The sequence below is a fragment of the Sinohyriopsis cumingii genome, chromosome 11 (assembly GCF_028554795.1).
Source record: "Sinohyriopsis cumingii isolate HCF-2022 chromosome 11, ASM2855479v2, whole genome shotgun sequence".
NCBI classification, from domain to species: domain Eukaryota; kingdom Metazoa; phylum Mollusca; class Bivalvia; order Unionida; family Unionidae; genus Sinohyriopsis; species Sinohyriopsis cumingii.
The window spans coordinates 84,320,194-84,338,978 of record NC_142971.1 but is presented as its reverse complement, the minus strand read 5'-3'; the positions used below and the strand labels follow the sequence as shown (position 1 = coordinate 84,338,978).

General features: G+C 35.1%; 2 protein-coding genes across 2 annotated transcripts in view; both read left to right on the top strand.

Moving 5' to 3' along the window:
• The window catches only part of LOC149788886 (plexin-B-like), a 446,804-nt gene that overhangs the window by 221,981 nt on the left and 206,038 nt on the right, over positions 1–18,785 (top strand). The window lies entirely within an intron of this gene.
• LOC149788888 (hepatocyte growth factor receptor-like) overlaps positions 1–18,785 on the top strand; it is a 219,804-nt gene that overhangs the window by 156,076 nt on the left and 44,943 nt on the right. The window contains exons 18-19 of the mRNA XM_089973562.1: positions 297–381; positions 8,146–8,436. Coding sequence (XP_089829688.1) covers positions 297–381; positions 8,146–8,436 — 376 coding nt within the window. The remainder of the gene's footprint in view (positions 1–296; positions 382–8,145; positions 8,437–18,785) is intronic.

Sequence of the window (18,785 nt, the reverse complement as noted above, 5' to 3'; positions counted from 1 at the left end):
TCTTTATAATATCATATTCATCTGTAGGGCCTTAATGGAGAATACTTTAGTATAGCTAACTGAGTTGCCCTCATAAAATAAAGATATTCGCTTCTGCATCTTGTAACAGCTGACTAACAGAGGCAGCAGCTGTGGTGGTTCACTGGTTAGTGTGCTGGACTCTTACCCAGAAGAGTACAGGTTCAAATCCTTCTATCTTATCTGCCAGGGTTGGCTACCATGATGCATCCATGGGCAAGTCACTTTATTCAAATTGCATCAGCATTAAATAAGCTACTTGTGTTCTTCTTTTGTAGTGGTGGAATAAAGCTAACCATTACAGGAAAATACCTTAATAATGCCCATGACATTGGCATTGGAATGGCTGGGAATAGCAGTATGGTATGTAAAAGAGCCCAAAACTATATACACAGATAATTTAGTATGTCTGAACCTGTGGAGTATAGCCCAAACATTAACAACATTTGGTGTGCAAGTTTGTTTTATATCATAAATATAATCATAAACTCTGTCTCCATTGTAGTCTTGTTTAATTGATAACTTTTTTAAATGACCTCTTCAGTGGAGGAGACCTGTGTCTGTCCATCATGTCACAAATTTCATTTGCACTCTGACCTATAGCCTTTTTAAAATCTCAAATTCTATACACATGTAGTGTTACCAATTTATGTTAGTTGTGTCACATATTGCCATTCTGTAACCATTTAAGTGTCTTTGAATTTATTTTCACTTTGTATTCTTGGTAAATAAATTGTTTGTGAATTTGAGTCAACACTAAAGCCAACTTACCCTGCCAAGTGACCCTGCTAATGGAATGAAAGGGCATTTGTGTGGTGCTGCTTAATATTAGCAACTAAACTGTTTTTGCCTTGCTTCAGTCTGTTAGTTGTCATGTGATCACAGGCAGTCTTACCACAAATTTACTACATTGTTTTTGCTGTGCTTCAGTCAGTTTGCAGTCATGTAATCACAGGCAGTCTTACCACAAATATACTACATTGTTTTTGCTGTGCTTCAGTCCGTTTGCAGTCATGTAATCACATGCAGTCTTACCACAAATATACTACATTGCTTTTGCTGTGGCTCAGTCAGTTTTCTTCATGCAATCACAGGCAGTATTACCACAAATATGATACATTGTTTTTACTGTGCTTCAGTCAGTTTGCACACATGTAATCACAGGAAGTCTTACCACAAATATACTACATTGTTTTTGCTGTGCTTCAGTCAGTTTGCAGTCATGTAATCACAGGCAGTATTACCAAAAATATATTACATTGCTTTTGCTGTGCTTCAGTCACTTTGCAGTCATCTGATCACAGGCAGTATTATCACAAATATACTACATTGTTTTTACTGTGCTTATGACACTTTGCACACATGTAATCAAAGGCAGTATTACCACAAATATACTACATTGTTTTTGCTGTGCTTCAGTCATTTTTCAGTCATGTGATCACAGTCAGTCTTGCCACATTTGGAATACATACACTAGAAGATAGATGTGAAATTGAATGGAATTTTTTATATATATAATACTTTTGCTTACATGGGAAATTTCATTGAGGGACAGGAGACACCTGTTATAGCAGGAGCTAAACCCTTTTTGCAAGAAGTTCACATGTATGTTCGTCTTCTGAAAAGTTTATCATATAATTTAGTAGTTTCAATGGATGAGTTCTTACAAAGTGAAGTTGAATAGAACTAAAAATTTGAATCTCTGATCTTCATTATGGCTGCCACCTCAATATTTTCATCATATGCTCAATCGCATAAATCTTTACTACATTTAATGAATGTCCCCTTTAGAAATGATCAATCTTCAATGAGCATAATGAATATTAATATTAACAAAGCTCAGTCTGATCATATGAGTGCTTGACTTGTCGATCAAGCGCCATAATCAAGTACTTACTAAGGGACTCTTTGCATTTGAGCAATGGAATATATTAATGTAACAAAACAGAAAAGGGAACTTAGGACAAATAAAGATTTGCAAAATTTGGTTGGAAGTTTTGATTTCGAGAGAGGATGGCTCAGAATGGAAATTTTTTAACTGTGGCATATTTCTTTTATTTTCATGTCCAAAAGAAGACACAAGCTTGGGTCACTATATGCTGATTGAGCCTTTAGTGATTTAATCATAATTAATTAATCTCTTTTATCCTTTTGGAATTACCTCAGCTCACACATGGTATAATCCATGTCCACAAACTTGGAACACTAAAGCCAATCAACCCTGCTGACAGAATCAAAGGGATGATAATTGTTTTATGCTGCTTGAAATTAGCAACTAAATTATCATACCCTTCTTCAGCTAGTTTATGTGATCACAGACAGTATTCCTGTAAATATACTACAATGTGAAAGATAAAGTGAGAGATAGATGGGATGGGGACACCCTCATCTTGGGAGGAAAACCCTCCCATCCCTGAGGTTCACATTTATGAAAATTTAGCAAATAAACTTCATGAAGCTGTACAAAATAGGATATCCAACTCATAAGACAATTTATTTATCTCTGCTGATAATTAATTTTAAGTTTCACTCATTAAGAATGAATTACAGTACTTAAAATTTCTTATAGCCCCATGCCTGGGGCCACTCCAATTTTAGATTGGGCCCATCCTGTATGAGCTGATGTAAAACTATCCCTTGGGCATTTTAAATAGTGTTAATTAAAAGCAAAGAGATCAGGTATAAGCCACCATTTCACAGATTACTTAATTGACTGAAAATAGCCTGTGAGATATCTTTTAAAGCTGTAATGGGTGAGTCCATTGTGCTAATTTGTATTGGTAGGATCAGGAAATGGAACAGTAGATTATAAGTAAATCAAAGATTCTCATACCTTTCAACTTCTAAAGCCAAGCAGGGAGATTGAATGAATTAGAAACCTAAAACCTGGGCGGTTTTTCATGGCATTTTGTAAGCCTCATTTTTGCTAAATATTAACTGATCTTCGGGGTTCAATGTGCGTGAAATACTCCAAGGACAGGCCGTTTCTTCCTGTGACATGCCTTATTTTCCCCCAGGATGTGCTTGTTTGCATATTCTGATCAGCTATTGCCAAACTGCTCAATACCTAAAAGTTAGTCTTAAGTAAATAAGCAAGAAAGCCAGCATGACTAATTAATAGTAAATCCTTATCCTTAAAATTATCTTGTGAAAAGGCCTGCCCTCCGACATAATTCAAAGAAACCACATTATACAGTGTATTATATAAGCACCAGCAATTGATTGGCAAATAAACAATGCCCTATGTTGTTGTAACTAGTGGTGTCTAAATACGCAGTCTGCAGCTATTGCACATGTGGCATTTATTTTTTGCATATTTTTTATCGTATCTTATTTCCATATTCTCAGTTTGCAAGGCATTTAAATATTGTTTACTAAATAACATATTTATATGAATTAGCTTTTTGAGGGCACATAAACACATAAAGTGTGTGGTATATTTCTTCATTCCTTCATTTAATTTAATTTAATGACGGTAATTAGTGTTTATATATACGGTACAGTAATGCTCATGTAAGTTTCTGGTGGAAATGGAGATCGTACAACATCAGTAATCATTCTTGGGATCGAAACTAATTGCAGATAGTGTTATCATTAAAGTTTATTTTTTCTTTTGGTTTTTTCTTCTAATTTTATTATTGTTGTAGGGCAAAATTATTTTTATTGATTGACGTGAATAATGTTTTAACTTAACATTTAATTTACTGAAGAACAAAATTCATTGTTGTGTGATAAAAATAACTGTTTCATCATAACAATATTCATGGGTGATAAAATGGAACATGGCGTCTGTAGATTGCATAATATGTATATATATATAAATATATATATATATATATATATATATATATATATATATATATATATATATATATAGAGAGAGAGAGAGAGAGAGAGAGAGAGAGAGAGAGAGAGAGAGAGAGACAGAGAGAGAGAGAGAGAGAGAGTGATGTAGGATTTCTTTTAGGAAAAATGAAAATCAATAGACATAATGTAATAATCGGGAGTTCTCTGCAGAAATCAGGTGGTAGGCGTGGAAGAACCCCGAAAATGCAGGTTTGTAATATCTCCTGGTATAAGAGTTGACAGGTATGGATGCTAGATGCATGTAGAACAAAAGTTAATAAACATCATTGCCTTGAATCAGAATGTTTAAGCCATATGTATTATACGTTTGACAAGTTTGTGAACAGTGGCAATATTTCTTTGAAGTCACATTTTAATCCATATGCAGAAAGAAAAGTATGATCATTTCAGTTGTTGGAATAGCGTTTAAGTGTAATTCATTTTTGATGATTTAAGAAGCAGTCAGCTATCAGTGAAAACCAACAAAAATAAATTCCACAACTCTTGGTTGACATAGTTTTTCTTTGTTAAGCACGACAGCGAAAAAAAGAAAAATAAAGGGTGGGGGCTATTAAAGCTTTGAAAATGCTGCAAACAACACAAAGACATACATTAACTTGGTTCTGACCAGGATTCACTTGAGAATCCAGCCGAAACGTCTTATCACCAGGACCATCCAGTCCCTAATGTGTGGCGTTATGAACACTAATGACACTTGTATTACCTTCAAACCCCTTTGAACCCTATTGAATTTGTGTTCAAATTGTAGCTTTTGCAATGCTCTGTGACTATATTAAAAAAGTCGAAATTTTGGGCATGTAGAAATTGGAGTCCGGGCTTGTGGAATTTCACTCAGGACTTACAAGTTTATTTAAGTCACTAGCCCATGGCCTGTGTCTTAAAAAGGTTTCTCACGCACTGAATTATCAAAGACACATTTCTTGAAACCTATTTTATGAGTTCTATTCATAGATATGTTTCTCATGTAAAATTGCCCCTCCCATCCCTTCTCCAAAACTATACAAACTCCCTCCCCTCTCTTTGAAAATGCTAAAAAAATCAAGGCATCCAAAAGATCTTTTTGTCACTATTCCTTTTTACATGGATGGTTGTCATTGAAGGACTTCCTGTGACATTTAGTTGGCTCTAGTTAATTTGTAATGGCTTGTTGTCAAAGTGATTTTTACAACTATGGCTAGTTTTGATCAAACCTAGAATCCTGGTATATCTAAGCACTATTAGCAATAACCTCATAACCAGCCCTACTTGACCTTGGCCTTGGAGTTAAGTTCAAATGCAACTTCTTCGATATTGTACTTCAGTCAGCGTATGAACAGAGTAACTTATACAGTGGTCCTACTATTGAATCTTTAGGCATGGATGACTCCGTGTCCAAAATTATGCCTTTAGGATGGCCACTACAAACAGGTGCATTTCAGTGCAAAAGCTGTCAAATTTACATCTTGAGAATGACAAGGTAGTAGGGTTTACAGATGGAAATGTCAAATTTAAATCTTAACAGTGGCCAGGTAGTGGGGTTTACAGATGGAAATGTAAAATTTAAATCTTAACAATGGCCAGGTAGTGGGGTTTACAGATGGAAATGTCGCTAATATTTACTGATATCAAAGCACTGCATGTTGACATTTGTTCCAACATACCAATGAAATACCTAACATTAACCAATACAAAGAGGTAAGTAAACTGATTATCCTTACAACTGTATATTCCTTGGATGTCAGATTTTGTCACATTGATAATTACTGGCTGTTATTACTATTAATAACTATCATAACAAAAGCTAACCACTGAGTCTCACGGTGTTGTTCGGCTCAAGTCAGTGTGAGATACGGTCACCATAACGTAAAAATGGTATGTTAGCTGTTGAGGCTTCTTGCTTGTGGATGGTCAAATGTACTTGAAAGGGAACTGGCTGGACTAAAACCAGTTGATCATATGACAAGATCACTTCTGTTGTAAACACTAATCAGTTTGTGTAATAACTACAGATTGCCAGTAAAGTAATAAAAGTAGTTCCTAAATGTCATATTCTCAGTTGGTAGATTAACGTGAAAGCAATTTGACTGAATTAAATGAGGAACAGTTCTGGGATTACTACAATGACATTTGATGTCAGAAATATCCAATAAACACTGCAAAATTACACATTCTACAGCAGTGAGAAAATGGAATGAACAAACAATTATAGTTAAGCCAGATGTATGTGCCCTAACAGTTTCACAAGGTGGTCTTCCACCAATTATTTTAATTAATGCATTACAAGTTTGATTACATTGATTGCATACCATGCCGGTGCAATTTAATGAAAAATAGTATCTATTTAATACTTCCTTCATATTTAATAATACTACTATCTGTGCCTCTGGAAAGGCTACCCTCTTACAAGGCCAATTTTCTGTTGAAGAAGAAAGGGCCTTATAAAAGGAGAACCACTTTAAGCATGGTTTTTTTTCTCACTTCATACTTAGTCAGCATTCATTTCAAGGGGCCATGATTTTTTATCCATAATATCAAGTTCATATATCAAGATTTAGATTTTTGCACTTCTGAACATGATAACTAGGGGTAAAATTATACACCTCTGTTGTGTATTAATATGATTCATGACACAGTATACGATATTATACATTCTCAATACACATATCAACTTGATGGTCTTTTCATCTTTAGAAGGTCCCTCATATTGGTTATATTTCTAGCATGCAGATTACAGACGGAAATAGGCGTATCATCTGTTCATATGCCATTCTCAACATTGGCAAGATAAATTCTTCAAAACAGACTACCTGTTAGGTATCAATGATATTTATTCAACCTTTGGGGCCATTTCAGGTTGCTCCATTTGATCAGGACTCAGGATTCATCTTGGTCACCACACCCTTTGATTTGCACTGCATGGATGCTTTTTAAACATTTTACTAACCAATTACATGTCATGAATTAAATTTGAAAGGCATATTGTTGCTAACTATAAAGCAGAAGAAATGAGTTTTTCCCACATGTAAGTAAAATCTTATCTAGAACAAGTCCAAATATGGCAGCGAGGATAACCTGGAGCAACTAATTCCTTCATGCAGTTGCAAAACAACTACTGCAGACACATACACTGTGTGAGCAAAAGGAAATTATTGATGTCACCCAATTCGTTTCTGCAAATAAGCAATGTGATTATTATTTGTGCAGTTTGGAAACTGCCCATTTGCCAAATATGTGCTAATTTTGTATCCCATCAGCATGTTCAGTCATTGATTACATTTATCAGTTTAAAAGAGCGACATTCCAAACTTGTTCTCTATGTATGGTTTAAGAAATTTACTTGTAATTTGATAGCCACTTTTACAAACAAATTCTCTCTTGTTTTGTATATATTTAGAGTGAGTTTGGATGTGAATACTTCTCATGTGTCATGTGGTGAATAAGCTACAGTTCTTATTGGCCGTTAATGTTTTACTCTTGACTTGAACAAACCATAACCACCAATCAGAAATGAATATGACATATTTCATTGGATGTCATCTGGGATATGTAACCTCATGTTTGATACAAGTAGACAGGATGTGAAGCAACAGTGAAACTTCACATAAAAGTAATCATTCATAGATCATGCATGGGAAACAAATCTGGAATATCTTCCTTATCTTAATATATTTTACAAGTAACTGAGCATGTTAACAGGATAAAATAATCTGCATGGAATTCTGCGAGGCTGTCAAACCACGTAATTCACATTGTGTATGCTAATTTGTCAAAGGCAAGTGTGGTGTTTTCAGTAGGTTTTCGTTGTTACTGACGTAAACAAATGCATGTACCTGCTACAGCTGTCTCAGGTGAGTTTTTAGTTTCAAGAATTAAAAGGCAAATGATAAATAATTCTTCATGACCACTGAACATTAAAGTAACCTATAAAGGGTAAGTATTGTTTTGCATCAGTTCTTCACCAGTTTTGTCAGTATTGGCATCGATATGTACAAATATTGATGTATCAATATATTGAATGTTTCACCATAATGTTGACTCAGACAAACATGAGTAGATATTTTTCATTGAATTCATTAAGGTAGTTTCTTAAGATTACCTAACATGGTTTCAGGACTCAGCAGTTAAAAATAAGAAAATTACAGGACATCAGCAAAGACATTATGTAGATTTCAACAAAAAAGAAGATATGACATATAGATAAAACAAGAAGGCAAATTTAACTGTTTTCAAATCATATGGAATGTACATTGTGATGTGCAACATATTCAATATCTTTTCCAGGTACAGAATTGTGACGTGTCTGATAATGGCACCATAATGATATGTACAACTCCTAAACTTTCTGAGGAACAAAAGAAGAACCTTATCCAAGTTAAAAGTAATAGTACCAACAGAAAAAGAAGGAGCGCCAGTGGATTGTGTTCTGGTTGCTTTGAGATAGTGATTAAGATGGATGGCTTCGAGTCAAGATTCACCCTATTCTATACTGTGGATCCTTCCCTTCTTAATCTATCTGGAGATAACTCAGTCAAAATTTTCTCCCCAAGTAAAGACAGAACTCTTACTTTGCAGGTAAATATATATATATATATATATATATATATATATATATATATATATATATATATATATATATATATATATATATATATATATATATATATATATATATATATATATATATATATATATATATATATATATATATATATATATATATATATATATATATATGTATATATATATATATATATATATGTATATATATATATATATATGTATATATATATATATATATATATATATATATATATATATATATATATATATATATATATATATATATATATATATATATATATATATACTGAAGTGCCTGCATGTAGATGTCAGGTGTCAGGATTACTTTTTAATTACACATTAAGGTAGAGGTATGCTGGTGCACTGACTACTAGTTTATGCCAGGTTTTACAACATCGACACAAGGTACAAATTATGCATTGAAAACTGGGCTCATCACGAACCAAATTGTTCAATTCACCATGGAGGTGAACGTCTTACATTTTACCGTAGGTGCACACAGGGAATTCACCTTCTTCAGATCCAGTGTTAGTAATTTTAAACGTTTAATTTTATCTTACCTCCAACACCATGGGTGGAGATTTTGGACAGAAATGGTGACATTGCATCATTTCGTACTGTTTATATATTTTGAAAAATATATACCTCCCTTAAAAATGGTCTTTACAATAGAACTAATAGATTTGTGTAAACATGTATCTTAACTAGATCAATCTTATAAAACATATCTTCATTCTTTGATGAGTATGGCAATTAAACGTGTCTTTGTTTTTTCCACCTCACATTTGTAACATAAAGCATTGTTATGATGCTCCCCTTGTTCCGCTTTCTTGTAAGATAAATTTAACTTTGGAACAAACGTAGTTATCCTTTCCTATTGCTACAATTAACAAAAGGCTGACTTATTAAATATATGTACCTTTTGTCTTCTCTGCTAAGTGTCAGCACAATAAGTGAAAGAATCACATGTTATTGCATTTTATTGTAGTCCTTATCAAAATCATTAATAATTGTTCTCCACTGTGTAGTGGAAATTTTCTAATCAGTAAAGAATTCTAATTGCATTAAATGGAAGGCAGTATTAAAGTCTTAATTCATTAACCCCTGGAGGTTGTTTGTTTTGTTGTTTTGACCTGAAATGCGAGTAGGAAACACATTTTGGGGCTAATTTCTGAATACATCCTAATACATCGATTTACAAGAGATTTTCCTTTAGCCTAATGCCTAGTTGTGTCGTTTTCCGTTGGTTATTCTGCTCATGCATGAGGAGAAGTTTAAAAGTTGGAGTTCTTATTTTTTTCTTTTATTTTTTCACATTTGTTTAACGGACCCATCATTTTGTATTGAGACCACTCTTTATTCTAAATGCTCACCTTATCCTACTTTTTGCAAAGGCTAATATCTGTGTACCATGCAGACTGGTCTGCCATAGATCTGACTCTAAATCTGTACACAAAACTGGATTCCAACCACTGGCAAAGTTTGGGTGGAAAGAAAACGGGTCCAAAAAATTAGGTTTTCCCTCTGTATTTTGTAGTGCAACTGAAATATACAGATTATTTGGTATCATTGTAGAGCCACATCTGTCTACCTTTCTATAATACCACCCACTTTAGTGCATCATAAATGACCCTGATGCTACACAGCTTGGCAGCAGGCTACTACCTCCTGTCACGCAAATGCGGTGACAGGGGTTAATGAGTCAATGGAAAATAACATTTTTATGTTATGTAAGAGGGTAATATTGTTATTTAAGGACTGTTCGTGTTTAAAACTATCATGGATGAGGGAAATATTGTGATCGATACTTTTTATGTTTAAAACTATCATGGAGGAGGGTAATATTGTGATTGAGACGGTTAGTGTTTAAATCTTTCATGGAGGAGGGCAATATTGTAATGGAGACTGTTCATGTTTAATACTGTCAAGGAGGAGGGTAACATTGAGATTTGGTGACTGTTCATGTTTAAAACTGACATGGAGGAGGGTAATATTGTAATTAGGGGACTGTTCGTGTTTAAAACCGTCATGGAAGAGATTAATATTGTTATTTGGGGACTTTTCATGTTTAAAAATATGATGGAGGAGGGTAATATAGTGATCTTGGGACTGTTCATGTTTAAAACTGTCATGGAGGAGGGTAATATTGTGATGGAGATTGTTCATGTTTAAAACTATCATGGAGGAGGGTAATATTGTGATTTGGGGACTGTTCATGTTTAAATCTTTCATGGAGGATGGTAATATTGTGATGGAGACTGTTCGTGTTTAAAACTGTCATGGAGGAGGGTAATATTGTGATGGAGACTGTTCGTATTTAAAACTGTCATGGAAGAGGGTATTATTGTGATGGAGACTGTTCATGTTTAAAACTATCATGGAGGAGGGTAATATTGTGATGGAGACTGTTCATGTTTAAAACTGACATGGAGGAGGGTAATATTGTGATTTAGGGACTGTTCATGTTTAAATCTTTCATGGTGGAGGGTAATATTGTAATGGAGACTGTTCATGTTTAAAACTGTCATGGAGGAGGGTAACACTGATTTGGTGACTGTTCATGTTTAAAACTGTCATGGAGGACGGTAATATTGTTATTTGGGGACAGTTCGTGTTTAAAACCGTCATGGAAGAGATTAATATTGTTATTTGGGGACTGTTTATGTTTAAAACTATCATGGAGGAGTGTAATATTGTGATCTTTGGACTGTTCGTGTTTAAAACTGTCATGTAGGAGGGTAATATTGTAATGGAGACTGTTCATGTTTAAAACTGTCATGGAGAAGGGTAATACAGTGATCATGGGACTGTTCATGTTTAAAACTGTCAAGGAGGAGGGTAATATTGTTTTTAGGGGACTGTTCGTGTTCAAAACTGTTATGGAAGAGGGTAATATTGTTATTTAAGGACTGTTCATGTTTAAGACTGTCTTGGAAGAGGGTAATATTGTGATGGAGACTGTTCATGTCTAAAACTGTCATGGAGGAGGGTAACATTGTGACGGAGACTGTTCATATTTAAAACTGTCATGGAGAAGGGTAATATTCTGATGGAGGCTTTTTATGCTTAAAACTGTCATGTAGGAGGGTAATATTGTAATGGAGACTGTTCATGTTTAAAACTGTCATGGAGAAGGGTAATACAGTGATCATGGGACTGTTCATGTTTAAAACTGTCAAGGAGGAGGGTAATATTGTTTTTAGGGGACTGTTCGTGTTCAAAACTGTTATGGAAGAGGGTAATATTGTTATTTAAGGACTGTTCATGTTTAAGACTGTCTTGGAAGAGGGTAATATTGTGATGGAGACTGTTCATGTCTAAAACTGTCATGGAGGAGGGTAACATTGTGACGGAGACTGTTCATATTTAAAACTGTCATGGAGAAGGGTAATATTCTGATGGAGGCTTTTTATGCTTAAAACTGTCATGGAGGAGTGTAATATTGTGATGGAGACTGTTCGTGTTTAAAACTGTCATGGACGAAGTTAATATTGTGATGGAGATTGGTCATGTTTAAAACTGTCATGGAGGAGGGTAATATTGTTATGGAGACTTTCGTCTTTAAAACTGTCATGGATGAGGATAATATTGTGATTTTGGGACTGTTCATGTTTAAAACTGTCATGGAGGAGGGTAATATAGTGATTTTGGGACTGTTTATGTTTAAAATTGTCATGCAAGAGGGTAATATTGTGATGGAGAATGTTCATGTTTAAAACTGACATGGAGGAGGGTAATATTGTGATGGAGACTCTTCGTGTTTAAAACTGTCATGGAAGAGGGTAATATTGTGATGGAGACTGTTCATGTTTAAAACTGTCATTGAGAATGGTAATATTGTGACGGATACTGTTCGTGTTTAAAAGTATCATGGAGGAGGGTAATATTGTGATGGAGACTGTTCATGTTTAAAACTATCATGGAGGAGGGTAATATTGTGATTTAGGGACTGTTCATGTTTAAATCTTTCATGGAGGATGTTAATATTGTAATGGAGATTGTTCATGTTTAAAACTGTCGTGGAGGAGGGTAATATTGTGATGCAGAATTTTCATGTTTAAAACAGTCATGGAGGAGTGTAACATTGTGGTGGAGACTGTTGGCATTTAAAACTATCATGGAGGAGAATAATATTGTGTTTGAGACTTCATATCTGAAACTGTCATGAATGAGGGTAATATTGTGATGTGGACTGTTCATGTTGAAGACTGTCATGGAGGAGGGTAATATTGTGATGGAGACTGTTCATGTTCATATCTTTCATGGAGGAGGGTAATATTGTAATGGAGTTTGTTCATGTTGAAAGCTGTCATGGAGGAGGGTAATATTGTGATTTGGGGACTGTCGATGTTTAAAATTGTCATGGAGGAAGGTAATATTGTCAATTGAGGACTGTTCATGTCTCAAACTGTCGTGGAGGAGGGTAATATTATAATGGAGACTTTTCATGTCTAAATCTGTCACGGAGAAGGGTAATAGAGTGATTTTGAGACTGTTCATGTTTAAAACTGTCATGGTGGAGGGTAATATTGTTTTTTGGAAACTGTTCGTGTTTAAACTGTTATGGAAGAGGGTAATATTGTTATTTGCTGACTGTTCTTGTTTAAAACTGTCATGGAAGAGGGCAATATTGTGATGGAAACTGTTCATGTCTAAAACTGTCATGGAGGAGGGTAATATTGTGATGGAGACTGTTCGTGTTTAAAACTGTAATGGAAGAGTTATATTGTGATGGAGACTTTCGTCTTTAAAACTGTCATGGATGAGGGTAATATTGTGATTTTGGGACTGTTCATGTTTAAAACTGTCATGGAGGACGGTAATATTGTGATGGAGAATGTTTATGTTTAAAACTGTCATGGAGCAGGGTAATATTGTGATGGAGACTGTTCGTGTTTAAAACTGTCATGGAAGAGGGTAATATTGTGAAGGACACTGTCCATGTTTAAAACTGTGATTGAGGAGGGTAATATTGTGATGGAGACTGTTCGAGTTTAAAACTATCATGGAGGAGGGTAAAATTGTGATTTGGGGACTGTTCCTGTTTAAATCTTTCATGGAGGATGGTAATGTTGTGATGGAGACTGTTCGTGTTTACAACTGACATGGAGGAGAGTAATATTGTGATGGAAAGTGTTCATGTTTGAAACTGTCATGGATGAGGGTGATATTGTCATGGAGACTGTTCATGTTCAAATCTTTCATGGAGGAGGGTAATATTGTAATGGAGTTTGTTCATGTTTAAAGCTGTCATAGATGAGGGTAATATTGTGATTTGGGGACTGTTCATGTTGAAAACTGTCATGGAGGAGGGTAATATAGTGATGGAGACTGTTCATATTTAAAACTGTCATGGAGAAGGGTAATATTGTGATGGAGACCTTTTATGTTTAAAACTGTCATGGAGGAGGGTAATATTGTGATCTTGGGACTGTTCATTTTTAAAACTGTCATGGAGGAGGGTAACATTGTGATGGAGACTGTTCATGTTTAAAACTGTCAAGGAAGAGGGTAATATTGTGATGGAGACTGGTCATCTTTATAACTGTCATTGGGGCGAGTAACATTATGATGGAGACTGTTCGTGTTTAAAAGTATCATGGAGGAGGGTAATATTGTGATGGAGACTGTTCATGTTTGAAACTATCATGGAGGAGTGTAATATTGTGATTTGGGTACTGTTCATGTTTAAATCTTTCATGGAGGAGGGTAATATTGTAATGGAGACTGTTCATGTTTAAAACTGTCATGGAGGAGGGTAACATTGTGATTTGCTGACTGTTCATGTTTAAAACTGTCATGGAGGAGGGTAATATTGTAATTTGGGGACTGTCGACGTTTAAAACTGTCATGGAGGAAGGTAATATTGTCATTTGAGGACTGTTCATGTCTGTAATGGAGACTTTTCATGTCTAAAATTGTCGGGGAGAACGGTAATAGAGTGATTTTGAGACTGTTCTTTTTTAAAACTGTCATCGTGGAGGGTAATATTGTTTTTTGGGGACTGTTCGTGTTTAAACTGTTATGGAAGAGGGTAATATTGTTATTTGGGGCCTGTTCGTGTTTAAAATTGTCATGGAAGAGGGTAATATTGTGATGGAAACTGTTCATGTCTAAAACTGTCATGGAGGAGGGTAATATTGTGATGGAGACTGTTCGTGTTTGAAACTGTCATGGAAGAGTTATATTGTGATGGAGACTTTCGTCTTTAAAACTGTCATGGATGAGGGTAATATTGTGAGTTTGGGACTGTTCATGTTTAAAATTGTCATGGAAGAGGGTAATATAGTGATTTTGGGACAGTTCATGTTTTAAACTGTCAATGAGGAGGGTAATATTGTGATGGAGAATGTTGATGTTTAAAACTGTCATGGAAGAGGGTAATATTGTGAAGGACACTGTTCATGTTTAAAACTGTGATTGAGGAGGGTAATATTGTGATGGAGACTGTTCGTGTTTAAAACTATCATGGAGGAGGGTAATATTGTGATTTGGGGACTGTTCCTGTTTAAATCTTTCATGCAGGATGGTAATGTTGTGATGGAGACTGTTCATGTTTAAAACTGTCATGGAGGAGAGTAATATTGTGATGGAGAGTGTTCATCTTGGAAACTGTTATGGATGAGGGTAATATTGTGATGGAGACTGTTCATGTTCAAATCTTTCATGGAGGAGGATAATATTGTCATGGAGTTTGTTCATGTTTAAAGCTGTCATGGACGAGGGTAATATTGTGATTTGGGGACTGTTCATGTTGAAAACTGTCATGGAGGAAGGTAATATTGTGATTTGAGGACGGTTCATGTTTGAAACTGTCATGGAGGAGGGTAATATTGTAATGGAGACTGTTCATGTCTGAAACTGTCATTGAAAAGGGTAATATAGTGATTTGAGACTGTTCATGATTAAAACTGTCATGGTGGAGGGTAATATTGTTTTTTGGGGACTGATCGTGTTTAAAACTGTTATGGAAGAGGGTAATATTGTTTTTTGGGGACTGTTCGTGTTCAAAACTGTTATGGAAGAATGTAATATTGTTATTTAAGGATTGTTCATGTTTAAGACTGTCATGGAAGAGGGTAATATTGTGATGGAGACTGTTCATGTCTAAAACTGTCATGGAGAAGGGTAATATTGTGATGGTGACTGTTCGTATTTTGAAACTCTCATCGAGAAGGGTAATATTGTGATGGAGACTTTTTATGTTTAAAACTGTCATGGAGGAGGGTAATATTGTGATTTGGGGACTGTTCTTGTTTCAAACTGTCATGGAGGAGAGTTATATTTTGATGGAGACTTTCGTCTATAAAACTGTCATGGATGAGGGTAATATTGTGATTTTGGGACTGTTTATGTTTAAGACTGTCATGGAGGAGTGTAATATTGTTATTTGGGGACTGTTCGTGTTTAAAACTGTCATGGAAGAGGATAATATTGTGATTTGGGGACTGTTCGTGTTTAAAACTGTCATGGAGGAGGGTAATATTGTGATGGAGACTGTTCGTATTTAAAACGCTCATGGAGAAGGGTAATATTGTGATAGAGACTTTTTATGTTTAAAACTGTCATGGAGGAGAGTAATATTGTGATTTGGGGACTGTTCATGTTTAAAACTGTCACGGAGGAGGGTAATATTGTTATTTTGGGATTGTTTATGTTTAAAACTGTCATGGAGGAGTGTAATATTGTTATTTTGGGGACTGTTCGTGTTTAAAACTGTGATGGAAGAGGTTAATATTGTTATTTGGGAACTGTTCGTGTTTAAAACTGTCATGGATGAGGATAATATTGTGATGGAGACATTTTATGTTTAAGACTGTCATGGAGGAGGGTAATATTGTGATGGAGACTTTCGTCTTTAAAACTATCATGAATGAGGATAATAATGTAATTTTGGGACTGTTCATGTTTAAAACTGTCATGGAGGAAGGTAATATATTGATTTTGGGATTGTTTATGTTTAAAACCGTCATGGAGGAGGGTAATATAAAACTGTCATTGATGATGGTAATATTGTGATGGAGAAAGTTCGTGTTTAAAAGTACCATGGAGGAGGGTAATATTGTGATGGAGACTGTTCATGTTTAGACTATCATGGAGGAGGGTAATATTGTGATTTGGGGACTGTTCTTGTTTAAATCTTTCATGGAGGATGTTAATATTGTAATGGAGACTCTTCGTGTTTAAAAATGTCATGGAGAAGGTTAATATTGTGATGGAGAATGTTCATGTTTAAAACAGTCATGGAGGAGTGTAATATTGTGATGGAGACTGCTCGTATTTAAAACTGTCATGGAGGAGAGAAAAATTGTGATGGAGACTTCATATTTGAAACTGTCATGGATGAGGGTAATATTATGATGTGGACTATTCATGTTTAAGACTGTCATGGAGTAGGGTAATATTGTGATTGAGACTGTTCATGTTCAACTTTAAAGCTGTCATGGAGGAGAGTAATATTGTGATTTAGGGACTGTCTATGTTTAAAACTGTCATGGAGGAAGATAATATTGTCATTTGAGGACTGTTCATCTTTGAAACTGTCTTGGAGGAGGGTAATATTGTATTGGAGACTGTTGATGTCTAAAACTGTCATGGAGAAGGGTAATGCAGTGATTTTGAGACTGTTCATTTTTAAAACTGTCATCGTGGAGGGTAATATTTTTTTGGGGGGACTGTTCCTGTTTAAAACGGTTATGGAAGAGGGTAATATTGTTATTTGGGGACTGTTCGTGTATTGAACTGTCATGGAAGAGGGTAATGTTGTGATGGAAACTGTTCATGTCGAAAACTGTCATGGAGGAGGGTAATATTGTGATGGAGACGGTAATTGTTTAAAACTGTCATGGAGGAGAGTTATATTGTGATGGAGAATGTTCATTTTTAAAACTGTCATGGAGAAGGGTAATATTGTGATGGAGACTCTTCGTGTTTAAAACTGTCATGGAAGAGGTTAATATCGTGATGGAGACTGGTCATCTTTATAACTGTCTTTGAGGAGAGTAACACTGTGATGGAGACTTTTCGTGTTTAAAAGTATCATGGAGGATGGTAATATTGTGATTTGGGTACTGTTCATGTTTAAATCTTTCATGGAGGAGGGTAATATTGTAATGGAGACTATTCATGTTTAAAACTGTGATTGAGGAGGGTAACATTGTGATTTGCTAACTATTTATGTATAAAACTGTCATGGAGAAGGGTAATATTGTTATTTGCTGTCTGTTCATGTTTATTAAGATCATGGAGGAGGGTAATATTGTGATCTTGGGACTGTTGATGTTTCAAACTGTCATGGAGGAGGGAAATATTGTGACGGACACTGTTGATGTTTTAAACTGTCATGGAGGAGGGTAATATTGTTATGGAGACTGTTCATGTTTAAAACTATCATGGAGGATGGTAATATTGCGATGGAGACTGTTCGTGATAAAAACTGTCATGGACGAGGTTAATATTGTCATGGAGACTGTTCATGTTTAAAATTGTCATGCAAGAGGGTAACATTGTGATGGAGATTGGTCATGTTTAAAACTGTCATCGAGGAGGGTAATATTGTTATGGAGACTTTCGTCTTTAAAACTGTCATGGATGAGGATAATATTTTGATTTTAGGACTGTTCATGTTTGAAATTGTCATGGAGCAGGGTAATATAATGATTTAGGACTGTTTTTGTTTAAAACTGTCATGGAGGAGCTTAATATTGTGATGGGGAATGCTCGTGTTTAAAATTGACATGGAGGAGGGTAATTTTGTGATGGAGACTCTTCGTGTTTAAAAGTATCATGGAAGAGGGTAATATTGTGATGGAGGCTGTTCATGTTTAAAACTGTCATGGAGGAGGGTACTATTATGATTCGGGGACTTTTCATGTTTAAATCTTTCATGGAGGATGTTAATATTGTAATGGAGACTGTTCGTGTTTAAAACTGCCATGGAGGAGGTTAATATTCTGATGGAGAATGTTCATGTTTAAAACAGTCATGGAGGAGTGTAATATTGTGATGGAGACTGTTCGTGTTTAAAACTGTCATGGAAGAGATTAATATTGTGATGGAGACTGTTCATACTTGAAACTGTCATGGATGAGGGTAATATTGTGATTTAGGGACTGATCATGTTTAAGACTGTCATGGAGGAGGGTAATATTGTGATGGAGACTGTTCATGTTCAAATCGTTCATGGAGGAGGGTAACATTGTAATGGAATTTGTTCATCTTTAAAGCTGTCATGGAGGAGGGTAATATTGTGATTTGGGGCCTGTCCATGATTAAAACTGTCATGGAGGAAGGTAATATTTCCATTTGAGGACTGTTCATGTTTGAAACTGTCTTGGAAG